Raw genomic sequence first — 23,638 nt, forward strand, 5'->3', positions numbered from 1 at the left:
CTTCTACTGCTTGGCACACCTGATGACTGTTTGGTACTGCTTTAGCAATTTGCTGGATGTTTGGCATTTTCCTTCTGCCTTTTCACCTGATCCTTGAATATAGTGTCCCTTTGCTGCTCTTTGGGTCTGCTTACTCACTGATACCTGCTCTTTTGCTGTCCTATCCACTTGCTTTTATGCCTGGCATTTCTATCATATTGTCCTGCCCATCTGCCTAGATTTTATTTCTAAATATGTACCAGTCTGAAAAGATTAAGAAGAATTGTAAGGAATGGGGAAAAAATATTGTCTGGCTCCTTCATGATCTGATTCAGTTCAACATACCAACCAAAAACTGATCTCAGTACCAGCATTCAGCTTTTTCATCGAACTGCTCAAAACCCTTTTGACTTTATGAAGAAAAGAAAACCAAATCCAAAACAAATTTTATTTAGTCTTTGCTTCCATTGCTTTATTTGATAGGTGTATTACTGTTCAGTAATACTGTATTTGGTATTAAATTCAATACTAAATAATTACTCCAATGCTAATATTACCCACCATAATTCTCAGAATCCATTGAAGGTAGGTAATAACAGGGGGAAAAAACAATCTGTTGCTGAGGCTCAGAAAGATTAAGGTTTGAATGTAGAGCAGTGTTTATTAAACACAGTGGATCAAAGGAGCTAAGTAAGAAATTTTACAGACCTCTTAATTTTAAACAGAGGATTGTAGCTAATCTAAATAACCCATTGGATCAGTACAGCATTACCAAACCACAGTGTGGCCTACTTGCTGCTTCCCACTCTTTCTGTGCTGGGAGAATGGTCAATTGCAAGTTTACAGAAACCTCTTACCACACTCTCACATATTAAGAACAAGGACTTGACTATATTGGTAAGGTCCATAGTAAGGGAATAAATCATTGTCACATCTTAGAATAAGAAGCAGGATTTCCTGCCTCTTCTTTTAATTCAGTTTATTTGACCTGTCTTTTTGTAGCTCTGCCACAGTTTCTAGTTTATTATGTATGTGTTTAATTGGGTTTTTGAGTCCAGCAGCAACTAGGAACTGGAGAAAATATTCTGTCGTCATGAGCCCTGTCATAATTTCATAATAAATTCTTACTACATTTAAATAAATTGTATGTTATGTTCTTTTAACTCTAGATTTTAATATCTTCAGATATTTTAATAGTACTTTTGCTGTCTTCAAAGGTACCTTAAATATGTGAAATTATGTCTAAGCATAGAGGCAGCAGCCCTTGAGTCAGTAGTCTCCTTCACCAAGTGCAAGACCAGCTTTGGAATCAGAGGAAGGCTGTGGGAGAGCACCTTGTTCCCATGCTCCCAATAGCAGCTTACTGCTGTGGAGGATGGCTCCCAGGACAGCTGACAATATTCTTAGAGCTAGTAGGAGCTTTCTCCCAGTTCTGACATTAACCTCTAGAAGCCAGTAAATTTGTATTCTGCTCCAAGGAACCAGGGGACGTGAATGCCCACCTTTACTCCTTTACACTCTCGTAGGCTCTCCTGTCCCTCTCTCTTCTCAGCCTTCCCAACCCTCCCTTGCTTCTCCGAGCATATTCTTTTCACAACTTCACAAACTCCGGTAGGCTGGCAGTCTCTCACTTCCCACCAGCTTCATGCTGTTGAAGGGTGTGGTGTCAAGAAGAGATCTCAGTGGTAAATCTTTCTCCAAGCTTTAAGTCACAGTGTTACTGTGATGCTTCCCTAGGCTGTTGTTTGAGAGGTGTATCAGGTGCTGGAAAGGGGGAGGAATATTCACTCTAGTGCTGCAGGGCTGCAGGATGCTGCTAGAACTCACTTCTTATCCCAAGAACCATAAGTAATTTTTTAATGTATCATTTCAGTTATTTGAATAAAGTTTTTTAAAACTTAATATCTCAGAAAAATGTGGGGATTTTTTTCAAATGGTATTCAAGATACATAAATTCAGCATGCAGAAAAGCAGCAAAAACCAGAGGAAAATGAACACAATGCTTTTTCTTGAATGTGTGTAATTTTCTTAGTTGAAAACTATACCTACCACAGAACTGATGCAATAGTGTCTCAGCCAGGTGCACTGTAACATATCAAGATAAGTAAGTTTTCCATCTGATCAAATGGTCACTTGGTGGTGACCATGGTACAAATATTTAAATTGGTTTTAAAAAAAGTCTGTGGTAAGTTGAAAGAATGCATTGTAGGTTTTGTCTTATAAACGAGTCAAGATTTGGTTAAAGAAACAGTGAAAAATTTTGCACACAAAGCCCTGGGAGTAGAGTCTTCTCTATGAAATCCCTGTAACAGTGATATACAACATTATTTAATATTTCTTTTTTTTTTTTAATAGGGTTTTTTGGGGGAAGGGGGTTTGATCTTTTGTTATTGCTGTTTTCTGTTTATTGGTTTTGGGTATTTTTCCTAAGGTATTCTTTAGTCTGTCCTGCACTTTTCAACCAAAAATTAGCTTTTGGAACAGTCAGGAAGACTTACAAGTCTTTCCAGCTCATAGACTTTCCAGGATAACTGAATTTCCTATTATCAGCCTAATTGTATTGGTTTTATTCCTCTTGTTAGACTCTTTTCCTTCCTTATTATCTCTGATTAAAAAAAACCCACTGTTATAGTTCTCATAGTCATTTCCTGAAGTCCAATATCTAAATCCTACAAATTATTTGTCAGGATAGAGACTGGTTTTCATATATTTTCTTCACTTCAACACAAATTTTAATTTCCAATTATTTTTTTTACCATTTGCTTTCTTTATTCTTCTCTGTTTTCTAAAGGAATCCTTTCTGATTATAGAACATTGCAGCCTCTAAGCAACTAATTTCTTACATTGTTTCTGAAAAAAATCCCCAAATTCCTAACTAATACAGGCCTTTTGCACTCAGAAAGAAAGACAGGTGTATCATTATTTTCCTACCCTTGGGATTTCCAGGAGGTGTGTTACTGCCCTGATCCACTGCCTTCGGTTTCAGTTGAAGTTTTCTATTCTTTTAACAATAATGTGTCTGGCAATCATATCAACTCAGAATCAACTTCAAATTTTCTTAAGTCTGTATATTGCTTCTGGATTCAGTCTGAAAAATTTGTTTGGTTAATTTTAGACAAGAATGTCTTAGATGAAACTTGTGCTATAGAACATATATGCCTTTTGGTTTGTGCATTGTCATCATTGACAAAGGCTTTTGGTGTTCAACTCATGGAACAGTTTGCTGAATGAATATTGATACTGAGTAAGTTCGAGTGTCTCTCTAGTGTTACCTCCTTACTTAGTGGGTAAAGAGCTTTTGTTGTAAAAATGAGGAGATGAGTTCCTGTACAGGTACAGAAATTCGGCAGAGAATAAATCCCATTGCTTTCCAGCTGGTCCCCAGAGATCAGAGAGGCTGGGTGCAACCAGCTTACTTTCTGACCGCAACTGGTTTGGCACCAAAAGTCTGGTTGCATACCATAAGGACTTCCACAAGCGCAGATTCACGAGTAGTGTAGTTCATGGAAGCAACATGTTATAAATTCTTGGTAAATTCACTGTGATAAATGCACTAGATCTACAAGATGTAAGTGTATGGTGCTATGTACAAGTCTTCCCAGATATGCTCTGATGCAGTCAGAGGCACAAATCTTACGAAGATGCATCTCATCTTTGGGGAGGAGAGAGGACCAAGCCTGCTGACTTGTCTGCAGAATGGGGTTGTATTCTCATCCTCTGCCAAAGATGATTTTAAAAGCAAAATTTATACTTTTGGGAGAAGCGAAGATGAGATTGTAATCAAATATCCTGTTGCTGCCATGATAAAAGTGGAGGGCAGCCACTGTATATATTAGTGAGGGGTATCCCACGTCCATCAGCAGGCCATCTGGTCCACATTAATTCCTTTCCACATATCTCACGGCTTTAGGCCTTATTCCTACAGATGGATATGCAAAGTAGTGTATCAGTGACTATTGCAGAGTTGTTCCTCCCAGTACATTTTGCTGCTGTTCTGCCCAGACAGGTTTTAGATTCATCCTGGAGAAGAGAAGGCTCCAGGGAGGCCTTATTATGGCCTTTAAGTACTTTAAGGGGGGCTGTGAAAAAGATGGAAACAAACAGGATCTGATGCAATAGGACAAGGGGGAATGGTTTTAAACTGAAGGAGGGTCAATGTAGATATTAGGTAGAAATTCGTTACTGTGAGGGTGGTGAGGCACTGGTACAGGTTGCAAGAAGCTGTGGATGCCCCATCCCTAGAAGTGTTCAAGGTCAGCTGGGATGGGGCTCTGAACAACTTGCTGTAGCTGAAGATGTCCTTACTTATTGCAGGGGAGTTGGACTTAGATGGTCTTTAAAAGGTCCCTTCCAACTCAAACTATTGTATGATTTGCTTGAGCTTCTTCCACTGCATTTGGTAGTTTCATTAAGTCAGATTTATGTAGTGGTTGGGAAATGTTATATGAGACTGCACCTAAGCTTTTGTTTGATTTGGCCTTTGCTTTCATAGAACATCATAACAACACTAGTCAGTCTTTTCCACCCTCACTATTTGCTTTCAGGAAATATTTGTACACCTTAATTAGACTTTTTTCTTGCAACCTTTTTGGAGATAGGCTGAGTGAGTAGGAAATAAGCTTTATTTTGTGTAGTGTTGCAAACATGCACATCCATGAAGTGGAGGATTTCGCAGATTTCTAAGCTGAATGAAACCTACGCCTTACACCTTTTATTTTGACTGAGTTTTTGAGCTACAGTTCCTTTTCAAGAGTGAAAAATGATAGGGTTATTGCCACTTCCTACAATGAGCTGACCAGTTGTTCTTTGAAAACAAATACTACTTATGTATCCAGTGGTATACGGAATTTATCCGTAAACAGCAAGACCTAACACTGCAGTCTCTTTCAGAATCTTCTACACATCATGCATATTTTACTGATTTCTGCTGGTCAGCACTGGTTGTTCCTGGACTGAGAATAACAGAGAAAGGCTCAAAGTTCTTTTAATGTGTTTGTCTCCTAGGAATTTTGTTTCCTGCAGCATCTTAATGAGAAGCTTCTATTAACTGTCATCACTGTTTGCTGGCAAGAGGATATTTTCTTTTGATTTTTCTTAATGATAAGAAAGATGGATTTTCTAACCTAGCTAAAGGTGTGGGTTTTTCTCAATTAATTGTTTAGATAGTCTATATTTTCCCCAGAAATATTTTTGTCTCTGTTTCTTTTCCTTGTTAACCTTTTTTTTTTTTTTTTTTAAAGAGGACTTTTTAAAATATAATTCATTTAGTCAGATACATAGTATTGGGCAGCTAACCTTAGGTGCATCTGATTTATGAATTATTGTTATTCTGAATTATTGTCTTCCATCACCTGTATATCTTATACAGAAACACAGCTGTCTGATCTTTTTCACTTAAGTTAATCTGCTTAGGAGTATGATGTTTGTAGTTGTTGTACACTTAAAGAAAACATTTAACCCTCTTAAAAAAGGCACTTAGCAGGCTTCCTAAGTGAAAACGAGTTTCTAGCTTTCCCAATACAAATTCTTCCTAAAATACAACTATTCTTACATGGGGCCTCACCACCCTCACAGTGACCTGCTCCAGTGCCTCACCAACCCCACAGCAGGCTGACTGGCTCTGTATCAGTATGTCTGACTGGAAGCCATGGCCAGGAAATGGTTTAGTGTCTCCACTGGCACCCCCTGGGCTTACCCTTGTGGCCTGAGGGATGTTAGGCCTGGGCATCCCCTCAGTGCTGGTAAAAGCTCACCCCAGCCCTGCCAGCTGTGCGAGATGAGCTTTGTGGTGCCCTTCAGGGCTGGTGTTTGCCTGCCATGCAGACCACAACCGATACCTGGGGGGAGGAGGGTGGGCAGACACCTCCAACAGGGATGCCCACTGCGTGACTGCTGTTCTCTCCTTCCTCCCCTGCCCCGAACCTCCCTCTCCTCTTCTCTCAGTTTGCAGCAGGGCCTCAGGCTATTCACCAGCAGGTACTCACCAGCTTCCCCTACCCAGCATGCTGAATACCCTGCCCTGACATTGCAGAGAAACCTGATGTGGTAGTGAGATACGTAGCATTCATTGCAAGAGTCCAACCCTGTCTATATTTTGAGTACGTGGAGCAAGAACTAGCTTGTGCACTGTGCCTATCTAAGGATCTCTTTTGTCTTAGCAGTTCTTAAAAGCTACTCCTGTTTCTCAGTGATCCACTTATACACTGCTGGTATAAAAATCAGTTTGCTGACAAAGTTTGGACACAAAGTGAATTTTATTAAAAAGCAACAAGATTTTTCAGCACAACATGGTCTGCTGCTTCAAGCACAGCAGAATTGTATGTGAGGGGAGGTGCTTATATACCTGTGTTGCTATATCTGTATTAATGAAAAGGTGTGTACATTGTAACAACTTCAGGGTTTCAAAATTATGAGTGTCCAGCTGGGAAGTAAACTGGCATAATATGTCTATACAGTGTGAAGAGTTAGTAAAAGCATTGATCTGTCACAGCTGAATAGTGTCAATAAATGATTGAATTGATTTTACCTAGGGCATGAAAGATACTTTAACATCTTCTAAAACTGGAAGAAACTGGCATTTTGGAAATATGTATAGTAAACATCTTAGGAGCAGTGTAATATAGGGAATATATTCTATACTGGGTTGGGTTTTTTATTATTTTGTTAACTATTACTGTAAAGTATTGTAAACCATTAATTAAATAGTAAAATCAAATGCCAGAGGAAAAGGTTAACTCGATGTATTTAATTTTCCTCACTCAGTATAGATTAGGAATTCTACTGTCTTCTATTTTGGTGCTCTGTGCTGCAGCAGTCTCAGCAAAGTACTTTCCATCTTCTTTGAGAAACATTTTCATTCAATTGTTTCCATGAGAATCTTGGAGGAAAAAATTGTAATTTGTGTCAGAAGTTAAAAAATCCTGTATAGGAAATTGTTTGACAGAATGCACAGTAGGTCATTCAAAATCCGTTTAGTTGTTCAGTTCTAATAAAGGAATCATTCACATGTGCCAAAAGTGACAACTGTTCAGATTCTGAACACATGAATTGCATCAGTGTGTGTCACAAAAGAATCCTTTTTAGGAATTTTTAGGTTATGGCAGAAGTACCTTAAAGCTGCTGTTATTAGAGATGCTTTATCATTTACTTGGAGAGTAAAGATACTGTGTAAGAGAACCTTAAGAGAAAGTAAAGTACTTTTTGTAATTCTTGTGTTACCATGGTGTGTTCTTGAAATATTATCACTCATTAGTCCATCCTTTGTAGTGTAGAAGGTGTATTTCAGGAAGCATTGGTTTTTATTAAATCTTCAACACAGATGATTTGAAATCTGAAATTGTTTGGAGGAGCTACTTTACCTGTGGCAGAAACTTGACTTTTAAAAGTGCAAAATTTCATATGCCGTACTTGTTCTTGGCAGAAGGTAGTAAATGTTAGGAAACATCAGACAATGTCCTCAAAAGAAAGGAGTTCTATATCTGAGTTTCAGTAACTGAAGTGCAAGAGCTGAAGCATTACAAAATTATTTATTTACAGCAGTGAAATTGCAAGTAAAAGCTTTTGGTTCTTTCACTGACCAAGAGACTGGGCAAGTTCTTAAAAAAAAAAGCAGTGTGCATTTCTACCTGGTGACCTCATTCTTTATGTGTACTGATGAGAATCTCTAAGGAATAGTGCCTATTCTTTTCCTAATATCACAGTAGTTCTAGACTTCATTGCTTAGTATACTTCCCCAACCCACAAACACACCCTCCCTCCCCTGTATAGAAGAATCTAAGTTTGGCACTAGTTTTGAAATGAAGCTAACTGTACCCTGACTCCACTCTGGTATACATATGTAGTCTAGAAGATTATTAACTATTAGTTAAAGCTCATTACATTCATGAGAATCTGAATGACCTACATTCTACAGTTCAGTTATTTAGAATTCTTATTTAAATAGTGTAGATACCCATACTTCTCTCATTTTTGCTGCATGACTGTGATTTGCAGAGAACAAAATTTTTCACATCTCAGGTTTTGTTCCTTTTCTTCAAATTTTAGAGAATTATATGAAAGTTGGGCTAGATTTCCTAGGTTTTTACATTTTGTATTAAATATAAAGCAGTTTGAAGTAACTGGGGGAAAACTTAAACAAATAGTAATTATTAATAGCTAAAATTTTAACAGTGTTTTTATAATAGCAGAATGGTATTACTATCTTTACTGGGAAGTCTTCAACTGCACTACTTTTACTGAACAGAAAAGGATTTGTTCTTGCACAAGGTAGAGTTCAAGTTGGAAGTACAGCAGTTTGCACATGAAAAAGAGAGCTGAAAAAGGAAGTAGACACCTGACCCTTCTTTGTACTAAGTGCAGTGGCTTGTTTCCAGCTGTTGTTTTAACAAGCTAATCCTCCTAACCTCTCCACCGTTTCAGATAATCTGCTTTTTGGCACTGGCTTAACCTACACAATTAGACAGCTGTAACATATGTGTCTGGTGGGCTGTGTGCAACTTCGTAGACCCTAAATGCATTCCTTATAGTGCAGAAAAGCATTTAGTGTCCTATTTGTTTGCTTAACAGCTAGGAAAAATGATTGTTCTTATGGGTTTCTGACAATGTATGGGGCTAGGCAGTATCATAAAGTTAAGATTAGGATTTATGGTCAATATTTTATACCTATTTATGATCTTAAAACTTCATTTAGCAAACAGGAATAAAAATGTTAACACTTAATATCTATTAGAAGTGATATTTTAAAAATACACATGGTTTGTTGCCCAAATACATCAATTTTATTAACATTTCAATTACACAAATGGGGCAGACAAATCACTGATATATGAAGTTTATGTAAATTAGATGCAACCAGGTTTAGCTCAAAATTTAGGTATAGATCTGCTGAAGTGGAGGAATAATTTACAAATTCCACATTGTTGGTCTTTCTGGTATATTAATTTAAATTTTCAGCTTCTCTATTGTGTATAAAATGTCAAGTATCTTCCACCAAATGTTTTGCAACCTGTAAGTAAAAAAGAAACTGTTAGTAAGTAAATATTTTAATTATTTTGATTTCAGTTGAAGAAAATGAGCTTTTAAGGAAAGTTACAAGAAATACTAAGATTTTTATTAGTTAACAAACATTTTATTTATAATAATAATATATAATTATTTACAAGAATAAGCGTCAGTGGAGTCCAGTTATTGAGAATTAGATGTATTCATGGCTTGGTCATGCGTAAGTCAATGAGTATTGTCAGAGGTGCTTCTGGTCATATACACAGTGGAGAATTGTACTGATAAAATAATTCACTGATACTGGTTTATAAACATGGAGGATACTGAATTAGCTCCTGGCACCAGAGTCTCATGCTGTAGGCATTAGGCTACAATAAATGGTTTGATGGGTCCCAGTGAAGGGAGTGAGGGAATTCAGAGCAGGCAATTTGCAGGCAGAATCATGGATATAGGGAGAGAGAAAACAGAGTCTGTATTTAATCTAACAGCAGATAAATTTTGCAGGACCGTTCTGTGATATTTAGGTTCTTGGTGGCAGCAGAATCACTGCAAATATGCTGAGAGTGCAAGCAGTATTCTTGTACTGCAGAATTACTGTCAGTGCATTATAGGTGTGGGCAGATACACCAGTTTGTAGAGTTCATTTTTAGTTGGCTATGTTAATCAGGATTTCATTTACCTTTGGCTGTGAAGTTCAGAAAAGAGGAAAAAGAATATGGAATCTGGTCAGTTACAGAGGAATATATATCACCACTGAGAAGAGGTAAAGGTGGTAGAGTAAGCCACCCTAATATGGTTAGACATGTTTTGTTTTATTTTACATTTAAAAAAAAAAACAAAAACAAAAACAAAAAACAACCAACCAAAGAAACAAAACCTGAGAGTGCTCTCAGTATGTGTCTATATGTGTCTGACAGGGATAACTGCATTTGAAATCAAAAATACCAAACAGGAACATCAAAATCGAGGCTCAGTCTCAGACTGAGTTTCTTACTTTACAGTTAAATAGACAGAAGCTCGATGGTCATTTCATGAGGAGGAACAAATACACACATCAGGGTCAGAACTGGACTAATCTCTGCCTAGCCAGCACAAGTCCATCCTGTGAGCCCAGACATAGTGATTGCTGCTTAATTTAGCCTTACATCAGTTATCCTCTGCTACCCTAGGACTATACAGCTGCTGATGGGTTTTTATCATTAGCACTAACAGAGGAAATTACAACTGTCAGGCTATTACCTTTCTAAGGTGCATGTGGTTCATTGGTGTGGGTGTGAATCTGTCAAAAGCTCTAGAATGACAACAAACACCTGCTTCTGGGATCCATCCTGTCTGGAAGCAGCTGTACATTGCCCTCTTGACTTACACGGATCTGTGTGATTTGATACTGTGAAATCAGTGATAATCCTAATTGCATACTATGAAAAAACAACCATTACATGGTGTATCTCTTACTGCAGCACTCTAAAGAAGTATTAGGGCCACTATGTTGTTAGAAGATTGTTAACTTTGACGACAGGAAAGACTTTTACAAGCCTACTTGGTTTTGGTTGTTTTGCAGCCATAGCATTCATGATTGTTTTTATCCATGTGTCAAGTTAACCAAGCAATTAGCCAAAGAAATTTGATTTTGGAAAACATCAAAGAGCACAGTTCCTGTCAAGCCTTACATCCATAAAAAAAAGACACAGATTGTCATTACACAGGTTACTGGTAGCAGGGAATAGGAAGACAGCAAGATGGTGAAAATGAGTTGACTCAAAACTGATCCTTATCCAAAACCTTTTCAATGTATTGAAAGAAACCAACTGCTGAAACCTGTATTTTGTATTGCACATGGAGAAGAAATAGGTAGGTGTTTTTTAGGCAAGAAGCTCTGATCAGTCTAGCTCCATGTAAGCTCTATTTTTTCCCCTGCAAGATAAGAGTAGGGAAGAAGGCAATAAGCTGAAATAGCTGACTTGTAAATAAAAATTACTGGCACATGTATTGTCTCCAGCAGAGGTATTCTAAATAACCTTGAAGAAAGCATCTGATCTCCAGGCTGAGAGATACAATGTTTTTTTCTAGAGTATATACTTCTTACACAACTGGTTGACAGACGTGACTGACCTTTTTGTTGCATATTTGACTGATCTTTCTCTCTAGTCCTTTCTCTGCTGTTCTGAGGTCTGACTGGGGTCTGTGAGCTCTGTTGCAGAGGGTATACAGGTATTTCTTTTGTTAGACCCTTCCAAGATTTCAGCTTTCAGTGAAAAGCTCAAAAAGGTAATAAAATGTTATCAGTGCCAATTCTATAGTCTGTTAAATGTAAATTATCTGCAAATTTGTCCATTACTTTGCATATATAGCTCTATGATATGCTATGCAGAGTCATAGATTTTTACTTTTTCAACAGAAATAACATTTTCCACCGAGGCAGTCTCTGTCATCTTAATTTAGTTGAATTTATTATGAATTCTGAGTCTCATATTTGCATTTTAGTTGAAGAAATAAAACTATATTACTGTCCAAAAACTGCTGATGAGTATACAAAATGTCTCAAATGATTACTTACTATTGAGGTCAAACTTTGCTATGCTTAGTACCTGAAAGACAAAGATAAGGAGTTTCTGAACATTTCATGAAGAATAGTCCTAGGTCTTTTAATTAAATCAGGCTGCAGTGGCTATATACTCCAAAAACTGCCTGGGAGGGCTTCCACAGGTTAGGAACTGAACTAACTTAATTTATGTAGAGGCAAAGAAAGGCAGTGAAGCAGCAGAGAACTCTGTGAAACCAGTTGGCAGCGAGCCATCTGTTAAGCAACTGCAACTACGTCAAACATATCTAAAAATATATCAGTTGGTTTGGGAACATAATGCCCTAACTCCAATAAAAAGGCACTTTGTAAACAATCAAAAATGTGCTTTAAAATCAGTTGGATTTATTCATATAGCAATGAAATGTAAGAAGTTCTGCTCTCATAGACGTTGTTAGTAAATCCTGAATAATTAAATTGTTTGTCCCTACTTCTCCTCTTTGGAGTAGAAGCTAGCATTTTATTTCAGTCCCATTGTCTATCTCCGTGGTTCCCTCACAGCCTGACACTTCTGTCATGTCCTGCCTTACTTTCTGCTTCACCTGAGTTTTTCCTTCATGTATTGTCTGTCCAAGTTGCCTTGTGCAGTATTCTTTTATAGACTTATAGAATGCTTTAGATCAGAAGGGACCTTAAAAATCATCTGTTTCCAGCCTTCCCTGCTATTTTCCATCCCACTCACTTCACTCACTTGCTCTCATTCTACTCTCATTTCTGCCCTTCTGACAATCCTACTGCCGGGACTTCCTCTCCGCAATTCTACCTTTCCACTTTAGCTTCCTTCTTCCCATGTTTCCTTCTGCTATCTAAACTACAAACCTTGTCTTTCTTTGCAACCTCCAGACTGGATTTTTGTGCATTTCTGTCTGTCTCCTGAACTCTTGCTTTTATTTTCAAGTGCTTCTGCTTCTGTGGAAACCCTCTCTTCCACCTACATCCATCTTGTATGCATCTGTCTTTTTTTGCACTACCACCTTACGCATGAGAAACTGGGGACACTTCTTTGCTGTCATTTTAGTATTTTATGCAATTTTACTCCAGTATTTTTCACCTACCTTTTATATAGTCATCAGCCTCAGGTTTGAGAATCAGTATATACCTTCAGTCCTGGTTAAGGCATCAGTGTGACAGCTCTGAACAAAATACCTTCATTTTTTCCTGCTTGTGCCCAGCAGTGTCGTCATTGCTGTTGTAAGAGAGTCAGTGGCAACAGCCTTGATCTGTGATTCATTCTGTGCCAACATTATGACCCCCTGCAGCAGGCCACAGCTGGCTGATGGTGAGACTATCAACAAAAACCTTGTCCTTGTAATAAGGCTGAACAGTCTTAATTCAGCCTTACTAGAGTACTGGTAAAATGTAGAAGGTGCTGAGTCACTAATTCTTTAACAGTTTCCGTGCAGGTAGGTGCTGGTACCAGACAGTTAACTCTCCTCCACCCTTCTTTCAAGGGAAAAATACTGAAATAAATGGTAGAAAACCTGGCCACCAACACTTAGGTATATTGCTAGGTGAAAGAAAGAGTTGTAACAGATAGACAGAAGTTATCTGTAAATCATTGCAGTGCTGTTAATTTCATTCAAATATATATAGCTAATTAAGAGCATCCTTCCCAGTGTGATGGTTATTTCAGTTCATGTACACTGCACATTTTAAGTCCTGTTATTTGAGGGCATTCCAAAAGTGGGCTATCCAGTGACTGATTTCAAGAGCAGATGTCACTGTAAAAGTGGTTTACTTAGCAGCAGTAGTTTTTTTAACATCCATGCAGTAAGGCTGCAAATATGGAAACCAGAAGCATTCCCATGTTTGTAGAGGTCTGCCTGCAGAAATAAATATAAGCATATATTTTGAAACAAGTATTTTTAGAAACTTCTGTTGAGGACTGTACTGCTGTTTGGACTTCGTGCCCTTTCAGATTTTGTTGCTTAGTCTATACATTTTTAATAATCATATTACCTGCTAGCAGTGACATTTTGTGAAGGTCATTTTTCTTGTGAAGTTGGAGAATGGACTTGAATTTCATTGAAGGACTCCCTGAGCTGCAGGATTGTTGTTTATGGAACTCTCTTGAATCTTGTACTACCTTTGAAGCCTGTTTAGAATTTTAACTAATGATATCTTCAAAGTGTCACTGTGCTCAAGGGCAAAAAATAAATTTCAAAATGCACTTTATATTTAAAACCGGTTTTGAATAGCTTTGAAGCTTGGTATTAGCTGAAAATAAAAGGCATAGATACAGACTTCCTATGTATGCACACAGAGAATTCCATGTTTCACCAGCTTTTTCTTTGTCAGCAAAGTGTCTCCACCAGTGCAATGCCTTTTTCTTCTGTATTATAAAAATCATCAGGTCTGTGGATGGTCTTAAGAATTTTTAATGTGATTGATAATTTAATACCTCAGCAGGTATCCTAAGGTAATCTTCCTCCATGGATAGGTTTTAGTTTTGTCTACATCATTCCAAGGCCACTTCTTCTCATTTCCCCTGTGTAGAAGCACTGTCACTGGATTGTATTTAAATGACTTTTTTGTTTCCGAGTATAGGATTGTAGATACTAAAACCATCATGCTGTGCTTCAAATAAAAGAGGCTGTGGTGTCAGCTACTGAATTGATGTTGCTTGGTTTTGTATAAACCAAAGTTCCAACTTCCCACAACTGAGCACATAACCAGTTTGCTTATTAATAAAATAGCCAAAGGTTTACATGGTAGCTGTGTCTGATGTCTTCTGATACTGACGTATTCCTTTAAAATATGTTAAATGTTAGTTACAGTGTTTGACAATATGGACACATGAATATCTGTACTCTTCAAGAATTTTTTTTTTCTGTTTTATTTATTGCCTCCTCTAAGTGTTTTTTCCGTATAACTAGTATAGGACTCCTGGATCCTTCTTATAGGGATGCCTAGATTTTGTTGATTCTGTAATTTTCCTTCTCTAGGACTTTATTTTTCTATTTGTAAACTAAAAACTTACAAAAGTACAAGGATGTGATTTATAACTGAATCTTTCCCACAATATGATTTGCCTGGTTTTTTTCCGTTTTATTATTTTGCTATATCAAACTGCCAAGAAAATTCAGCTTATTCGGCGTATCCTTATATTTAAGGTGCTCTTTTCTATTTCTGTTTGATAGCTGTACCATCAAAGTGTTGTAGTTTGACTGTCTGTTATACCACAAATTTCACAGTTTTATGATCATTGCTAGCAGTTTAGTTATGCCAAATAAGTTAGAATCTTATTTCAGAGCATGAAACAGTGTGATCCACTGAACAGCAACTACTGTGGGAGAAATGAAGAGAGGGTGGGACTGTAAGCAGTCTTTAAGATGTTGTGTCCTAACTAAAGTTAGAAGTTGGGAGACTGGATGGATTGTGCATTCAAGAAAATTAGTGTTAGGAAGTAAGGACATAATGTTGTGCATGATTTTCCATCTAATTCCCTTTGTGGAAAAAAGGACTAAAAAGACAAGAATTTTCAGGCTCTGCTTTCAGACTTCTCAGTGCCCACTGCATACGGACTGCTTGTGAATAAAAGCCACCAGCCTATTTGGAAACACTGTTTTGCTGACATGATTGAAAGGGAAGGCCTCAGCCTCTGGCCACTATCATTACCATTTTACTATTTTCCTGCCTGCCTGCTACATGGGCTTCCCTTTGCAAATTTTTGTTTTCTGTCTCACAGACTGATCTACTCTTCTCATGCCTGGGAAAATTCAATAGGAAAATGCATGAGATTGATGAGGAAGAGAAGGAAGTCTTTGCTTATTCTCAAACACTTTTTCCTTTCTGTTCGAGGCAGTTGTTATTTCTGTGGTTTTGGTTAACATTTTCTATATTTAAAGGATCCTGACTTTTATAATTTTCTATAGGAATCTTCACAGTCAGCTAACAGTACTACTTCCCAACCCCCTTGTCTTTCCCTGTTTTATACAACCAAGAGAAGATTCTATAACCTATTTTGTGACAGAGGAAAATAAGGCGATATTCTTACCCAGTTTTTATCTGGTGTTATACATTTTTTTCTTGTCCTTATACTTTGTCGCTCACTTTGCTATTTAATCTTTCATTACAGGCCACTAAAGAAGTAATAGAGCGAGAAGCCCCAGGGATGGCCCTGGCAATGCTGATGGGATCACTTAATGTTACTCCTCTGGGCATGCTCTCTAGGTAAGACTGAATTCCTTAAAAATAGAAGGTGAATTCTTTACTTAGAAATACACATTGCTATTCAATGACTGTGCACAAATTCCTGAATATTGCCATTGTTATCAAGACTGGAAGTCTTGACTTCGGAGAAGTTGCCAAATTCCAAGAATGATAATTGCATTCTCTCTTTTCATTCCCTTTGTTGTCTCTATTAGAAACTGCATCTTCCTGTATTGTCTCATCCATGTTATTTGTAATATTGATGAACATTGTTAAATAGGTGTCTTTTCATTCTAGAACTGTGGTGTTTGGGTGGTGAGTGAAGAATTTTTCTGTATGTTGTTCATCGAGTACTAAAATGCTTTGTTTGGCAAAAAACCCCCAAGACTTTGATACAAAGACAAATGTGTTGGTTTGATATTGCTTTTATTACAGTATCAGCAGAAGCTCTCTGTAGAAGGTAAACGGTATTTTGTCCCATGCTTTCAGATATTGTACTTTAATTCCTAGAGTTTAGTATTTCCAACTAAATAACTAGTAACTGTTTCTCTACCTGTAGTTGTTCTGGTTCTTATAAGTGATACCTCTTATTCTGTTTTTTTTCTGGAGTTGATTTTTATTTTATTCAGTCAATTTCCCTCATTTTACCTACGATAGACTGTAATTTCAATACCTTTCATAAGTTAATTTGCACTTACACATTATTTCAAGGTAAGTAAGAAACAATGGCTGTTACAGGTTTTTGATTTCTCATATAATGAGGGTATAACAAGAAAATAGTTATATAAGAAAGAAAAAAACTTTTAAAAATACAAGTTTGTATTCAGATAGTTGCATTTTTAAAGGGCATTTAGATGAGAAGTTTAATGATTCAACAAGGTATTTTAAAACTTCCCATACCCTGTATCACATATCTGAAAGGGCAACATTACCAAGTTAACACCATCAAATTCTGTCCCAATTAAAAAGTATTTTCACGTTTTTATCTGATAGAATTTTTTGTATCAGTTTGTATTTATCTGAAGGGAAAGGATAACAGAATGCTACTTAAGGAGAGAAAGGCTAATTTAGCTGTTCTGTTTCTGACCAAGAAAAGAATAACCACTACCAAGTTTGATCTAGGATGTAGTATGATCAGGGTGGCTGAAAGGATATTGCATTAGCAGTGCAACCAAAATGCTGGATTGTGTCCTGACTCTTCTGTACATATAGACAGAAAATGGCCCTTAAGCTACAACCACTTTCAGAAGTAATTAATGAGAATGATGGGAGATAACATTGTGAAGACGCTACATGCAATCAGGCCTTAAAAAATATCCCAGTGAACACGCCTAAAAGCAATCAGCATACCAAAGGCCATTATTTTTATAACACTGTTCAAATCGTAAAGTTAAGTACACAAAATTACAACATTGTGATTTCTTGTGCAATCTCACTTTGGCATGAATGCAATGTTTTTTATGATTAGAATTTTTTTTAGAATTCCTATGCAAATGCTTAAGATGGGGGAAGGGAATTTACTTTTCTTTTGTTTGTTGTCTTATGTGTAATACTGTGGGTATTGGTGCTCTTTATTCAGAATCTTCTCTGAATGCAGGCTCACTTTTTCTGTGATTTTTCTTACATCAATTGTTATTTGAAGACCCAAATTGTTAATATATTTTCATACATTTTCTGCAAATTGAGGTAGTGCTGTAATCCCCTCTTACAATGAGAATTAAGGCACACAATAGGAGAAGTCAGAAGCTTACACTAGTTTTAGGTACAGAGTTTGGAAAATGTAAATCCTAATTTTTCAAAGTATATAACATTAAACGTCACTTACCCTAAGCTTACCTCTCACTGACTTCATTTTGAAATGAAGTCCTAATGGATAATTCTGCATGTAATTTCTTTGACTTTTCAAATAAAAAAACAAAAGCAGAAGTTCCATTGCATAACATTAAGCTGGCACATCTATAAATCACCTGCAGGTTTGGAAATGTTAGGTCATTCGTGTTGAATTTTATCACATGAACTTCTAAAACTTGTTAAAAGTTATGGACTGTCTTCCTGCCTAGGGGCCGGCATTGGCAAGTTATTTTGTGAGCTGGGTAGGGCACAAATGAGGGACAGCGACAGTCTCATTTGCCGCAGCCCGGTGAAAGGAGAGGCGACGACAGCACGAAGGGTTCTTGCTCTGTTGTAGGTGTTTATTAACACAGGGATGCGTGAGGGTACAGAGTCAAGGGCGCTGTCCCCGACTGAGGGGGGGGCTAATCCTTATATAGGGTTCAGAGTGGAAGGATCTGGAAATTGATAGGAGCATGGGACTAAACAACCAATGGGGATTCAGCAACATGCATAACTTAACTAGGAGCCAATAACATGAAAGGAGGGAGATGGCAGGACCGCCCACACCGCGGCAAATCCTGGCCAATGAGGGAGAGGGAAACCTTGACCAATCAGGGAGGAGAAAATTCATGAGGGGACCAACATGTTCATACATGTCCAAATACAATACAACAAATACAACTGGGGTACAAACACCAAAAAACATGCATTAATACTAAACACCATAAACATTAGCCAGACAACCACAGAACACCCCACCCATTCACGAATCAGGCCCAAACCGCCTGCAAACGTCCGTGCCATCAGGCAAGAGTCCTTTTAGCATTTTTCACACAGCGCGCGCCATTTCCTATACTCCTCCTGCTTCCTTCGTTTGTCCTCCACACTCATTCTCAGTTAAGATTTGGACCCAGAATTGAGCAGGGGCTGTCTTAGGACATCAAAGACCTTTTTATGTGTTTCCTGAAAGTGTTTCCATTTCTCCTCTGTGACCTTCCAAAACTGGCCTCATCCCAGAATTATCTCTTCCTTTCGCCCGATTTCTTGCCTGTCAACTACCTGTGCCATGCCAGTCTTTATTGGGGCTTTTTAAAGCACTCTCTGTTCCCTTGCCCATCTCTTCTGCTTTTAACAGTGTATTTTCTTACCAGGGAGATCATGGACTTTTTCCCAAAGAGATCATGTTCTTCATTCCTATTTCTGCCTTAGGCCTGCACTTCTTTTCTCCCACACCCAGTTTTTCCTACTATTCCTTTGCTTCTATTCATATTCTTTTTTCTGAGTCTTCCTTGTTTTTTCTTAAAATTTCTGTCCATGGCATCACAAGGTTGAGAATGAGATCCACATCATCCCCCTCAGCTGGTCTACATTTGGAAGAATATCATTAATTTATCTCTCAAAGTATCCAGAATGCATGTGTATTTTGTGTGCTCTTGTTGTGAGCACACACAATATTTTTTTGCAAGCCATGCATTTCTTAGGTACCTTTACTTACTTCTCCGTGCTCTCTTGAGAAATTTTTGTCAGCTCCATTTCTCTCTTGAGCCACTTGATCTGATTATTGGCAACCAAAACTTGCAGTTTTCAGGAGAAAGACTGCTGGTTTAATCCCTTTTTTATTATTGGTTGATTGTACTAGTTATTTAGCTTATAATGTTCAAAATTATTTAAAGTGGACTGGAAGAGCCAAGAAGAAAACTATTAAAGGAGCTCTCTGCCAAATACAATTCCACCTCATTTTTATTTCTCTGTGGACAATTCCTATTTCTTTTGTTTCAAATCTGTCATGAACTGTAAGCCACATGTGGGATTTGCTAGACTGAGTTTGCACTCTGTAGGCTTGACGACTGCAACAAGAATAAATGAACACATTTCTTTAACTCAGGCTCTTCATCTTTGTGCTACAGTAGAGCATTCCTCAGCTACCAGGAATCCTTTCTGAACTGAGTGTACATAGTCGGAAAGAAGTGACCATGAGAAGGAGTCAGGCAATATTCAAACTGCCAGTTGAAGACAAGACTTCTCTTCAGGCTAGCTTGACTGTGATATCAGAAGTTCGTTTTGTGGCACAAAAATGATCTCTCTGCTATTTACTTGTAAGCATTATGACAACTATCATGGAAATACTTGCTACCCTGATAAAAAATGTCCAATACCAATAAATGACTTTAATCACTGAGAATTATTTGTATAAGAAGGAATCCAGAGAAGTTGGCTACCCAACAAACCATGTCCTTTGGCTCAAAATTTTTGGTAATGCCATAACTGGAAATGATTTTCTTTTCTGTTCTGTCTTCACTTGTAACTCATTTTTTGTTTAGTAAAGTGATTGTTACAGTTTCTCTTAACTATGACCTCTGTGTCTCTGTGGTTTGGTATTGTCCTTTTACTTTTGCCTTATCCTTATATTCCAGCCCTGTGTTTTTCATGACTGGTTTCATAAACAGCAGAAACATTCTTTGCAACCTCAAGACAAAACTCAGTACTTTTAATTATTTTTTTTTTCTTGAAAAGTATTTAGCTAAAATGCTGAAGAGTCAAACTCTAAACAACAGAAAGCATTTGGGGCTGGAATGTTTAGGTTCAGTCTTCCATGACCACCAAAGGAACTTCCTAAAGACAAAAAAAGTGAAATAAAAACTTCCATCTTTGATACTTAGTTTTGTCTTTTCTTGAGGGGAGGAAAAACTGTTAGGAAGAAATAGATATGAATTCCATAAGTACAATTTTCATTTGAGAATTATTGCCCTCTTTGCGTTTCTTATGTTGCATCTTTTTTTTTTAAGAAAAGGACGTATTTGAATTAATGCAACAAGCATGACTTAGTATTTTTACTTGACCATAGTGTTTGACACCATCACTTACATATCAAAGGAACATGTGTATGATCAAATAGGGACTATATCAAATAGTTTTTTGGATACAAGTAAGCAGTAGAATTAAGCGAGCTACACAGATCTAAATAAAGATGAAAATCTATCCAATCTTTATACTATCAATTCAGTATTAGATGCTGTCAGCCTTGTTTGATGCTTTCTCAGCTCAGCTTCTCCTCAGTTCTTTTATGAGAACATTATCAGCAAATATATTGGAAATTAGGTTTACAAAACCTGATAAATCATAGAATGTATCTTAAATGCTTTGGTTTTGTTTCGACGGTGGAGATAGTTGCACGCAAGAATTTCAGTCTGTGTTTCTTTTTTTTTCAGACCTGTGTGTGGAATCAGAGGAAAAACTCTCATAATTAATCTACCAGGTAGCAAGAAAGGGTCACAGGTAAGAAGTGTTCTTACTCACCTGCTAGTGAGGAATCACGATGAGTTGAGTACTTCTCATTGCCCTGAATGGTAGAAAGTGCCCACTGCAACAAATTTTACAAAAGTGAATTAAAATGTATATTCACATAAGTGAACACACCATCACCCTCAGCCAGAGACGATAAAACTCTGATCTGATTGAAGGTGCTGTGTGACCAAGACATTGTTACATGTAGTGCAAGCAAGCACTCACTCTAACAGGCAGTACTAATGAAGACTATAATAGTCTCTTACCCTTCCTCCTTCTTCTCTAGTTAAGCTGTACTTGATCCCTGGGTTGACTACAGCTTCCAAGAAAGCATTATTTGTATGAATAACATTCCCAGTTTTGATTAGCAAGAGGGAAAAAAGGGAACAGAACTTTTGAGCATTTGAGGATTTTTTTAAATCTTTATTTTTTTTTAAATCTTCTCAATATCAGTATCTGACTTTTCACCCTTTATACGGTTTGTTCTCTTCCTACGTTTTGCTCAGTTTGGATAGAGAAGTTAGGCTTTATGTTTTTATTCATTCTTTCTTTTTGACTATATAGCTGAGAGAAACATAATTAAATTTCAGCAGGAATTTGTGTGTGTATGTGAGAGTAAGGCTAGATCTTTCACTGATTTCTGTGTTGTTGGCTGATAGGGAAACGGTCTTCACACAAATACTGCCAAGCTGAATAGTGGGCTGTACAACCTGATACAAAATGGCTACGGTAGATTGCCCCATCACAAGAAGCTATTTCTTTGGGGCTCAGACTACGTCAGCAGCCTTATTAAAAAATGTCTTTACCTCTGGCCTCTAACAAATGCATACCTGGTAGACATTTTCTGTACCCAGTCACAGAGGAGACAATACTAAAGTGTTTAGCAGCACAGCCCTGAAGTCACTGTTTTTTGAAAGACATGTCTCTGGAGATAAGTAAAAAGCGTTTATGTGGGCTGTCACCTGGAAGTTGAAGAGGAAATGTTTTGAATGCTATGCTCAAGAAGTGACTTAGGTTTTCAGATACATTGTCAACATGTTTCAGTTCAAGGACTCAGTAAGCCCTCCTATGATTCTACCATTTCTTAGAGCCTTTTTAAGAAATCTAATGAGACTGTAATTAAAAAGAAATTTAGAAGTCTTCAAAACATACAACAGGAGTTGGAGGATGCTAAGGTGGGAGTATACCTCTTGAAATTCTTCCACTTATGAGTGGGAAGTCATAGGGATATACATTTATTTAACATAGCAATGGGCCCCACATGGTGGGGACCAGAACTGGTGCACCAGTAAGAAGATTGTTTCAGAAATGAGTACTTCTTTTGTTGAATTATGAAAGAGATTAAATAGCCTACAATCTCTAATGGTTTTTATTGTGTTCAGTAGCAGTGCAGACATGTGAGATACAGAAGCAATTGTCATTTTCTATCCTGAGGCAATCAGACTGAGAAGATAGATAAATTGCAGAAATGAGGAAAAGAAATGAAAAAGTGTTAATAAGTATTTTAACAATAGTTTGATATAGATTAAGTAATAAAAAAAGGTAATTCTTCTGGAAAAGAAAAAAATGTCCTATGATTGTGTTATACAAGCAAGCTTTTGATAAACTGATGTTTTATTTGCTCCTGTCATGATGATACTTTGTCCTGTCACAATTTATTTTAGTACAAAGCATCTTTAAAGCATCAGATTTCAGCAAAGATTTTTAAGATGAATAGTAGAAAAAATTGTTCCCAAACAGGCTGACTCTCAAGAACCAAAAAGGACAGAATTTCTCTCATTTTTCTCTTTTATGACTTGCTAATTTCCTTTCCATAGTAGAAATATGATTATAAAAGAAACTTATATGAAGCTATGAAATTGCAGCAATATCCATATTACTTTAATAAGGTATTTAAATATTAATGGCAGCAGTGTAAATGCTTAATCTCAAAAATTAACCACATGCCAAATGTGTTTTCTCCAGAGAACATTTTTGTGACATGTACCACTGAATCCAGATCTGTAGAATATTTCCATTTTTTCTGGTCTCCTTTCTTTAGCCTTGCAAAAGATAGCTAATGTTATGAAAGAGGGCAAAGTGTGAAATTACCAGATGCTTATTAAAATCATTTGGTCTATGGCAATTTTCATAATTGTGGTAACAATTGCCTAACACAGTGAGTTTCACAAATAACATGAGCTTTTAGGGTACTTACTGGGAACTGTTGCATCAACAATCAAGCCAACAAGGTTCTATTTCAGTGGTAGGAGTGGGGAATGTGATTCTCTAATGAGTCCATTATTAATGTACTTTTTCACAGTTATTGGTCAGTTCAGAGATTGTTGTCCTTGTATCACTTACTTGAGGTCTGTGTTTTTGCTGAAGTAATGGTGGCTGTATGTTTCATTATTTTAAACCATTTTAAAAGTAATACTGTGATGGCTTAATAACTGTGGCCTGCAGTTAGATTATAAGTCATAATTTTTATTATCTTTACAAATATGTTTTAATATATATTAATTTAATACCGTGTCCTATAATCATACGGTTTACTCCAGTTCTTCACAGTACCAAATTGAATGTTTGAAGAATTTATAGATCTATGAAACAGTCTGACTTATCATTCAGTACTCTTAAAGGAGTAACTGAAAGATGTGTTCTTATTTAGAAGCTTTGAGGAAATAGTGTCTGTAAGTCATGTTTTATTTACAAAGTGGCTTATATAAACTCCAGTAATTTCTGATGCATGCTTTGCTCTTTATTTTGTTGTGGTTTATTATTTTTGTTTATTGAAATATTTATTTATTTTTATTGAAAATAAATTAT

General features: G+C 37.0%; 1 protein-coding gene across 23 annotated transcripts in view; it reads left to right on the forward strand.

Annotated features, from left to right (window-relative positions):
• Nucleotides 1-23,638, forward strand: part of GPHN (gephyrin) — a 285,353-nt gene that overhangs the window by 159,002 nt on the left and 102,713 nt on the right. For all 23 annotated transcript variants that reach the window (XM_050334967.1, XM_050334971.1, XM_050334970.1 and 20 more), the window contains 2 exons: nucleotides 15,639-15,733; nucleotides 20,755-20,821. In XM_050334967.1, coding sequence (XP_050190924.1) covers nucleotides 15,639-15,733; nucleotides 20,755-20,821 — 162 coding nt within the window. The remainder of the gene's footprint in view (nucleotides 1-15,638; nucleotides 15,734-20,754; nucleotides 20,822-23,638) is intronic.

This window comes from Myiozetetes cayanensis, unplaced genomic scaffold (assembly GCF_022539395.1).
Source record: "Myiozetetes cayanensis isolate MyiCay16 unplaced genomic scaffold, myiCay2020 scf6-25, whole genome shotgun sequence".
In the NCBI taxonomy this organism is placed as follows: domain Eukaryota; kingdom Metazoa; phylum Chordata; class Aves; order Passeriformes; family Tyrannidae; genus Myiozetetes; species Myiozetetes cayanensis.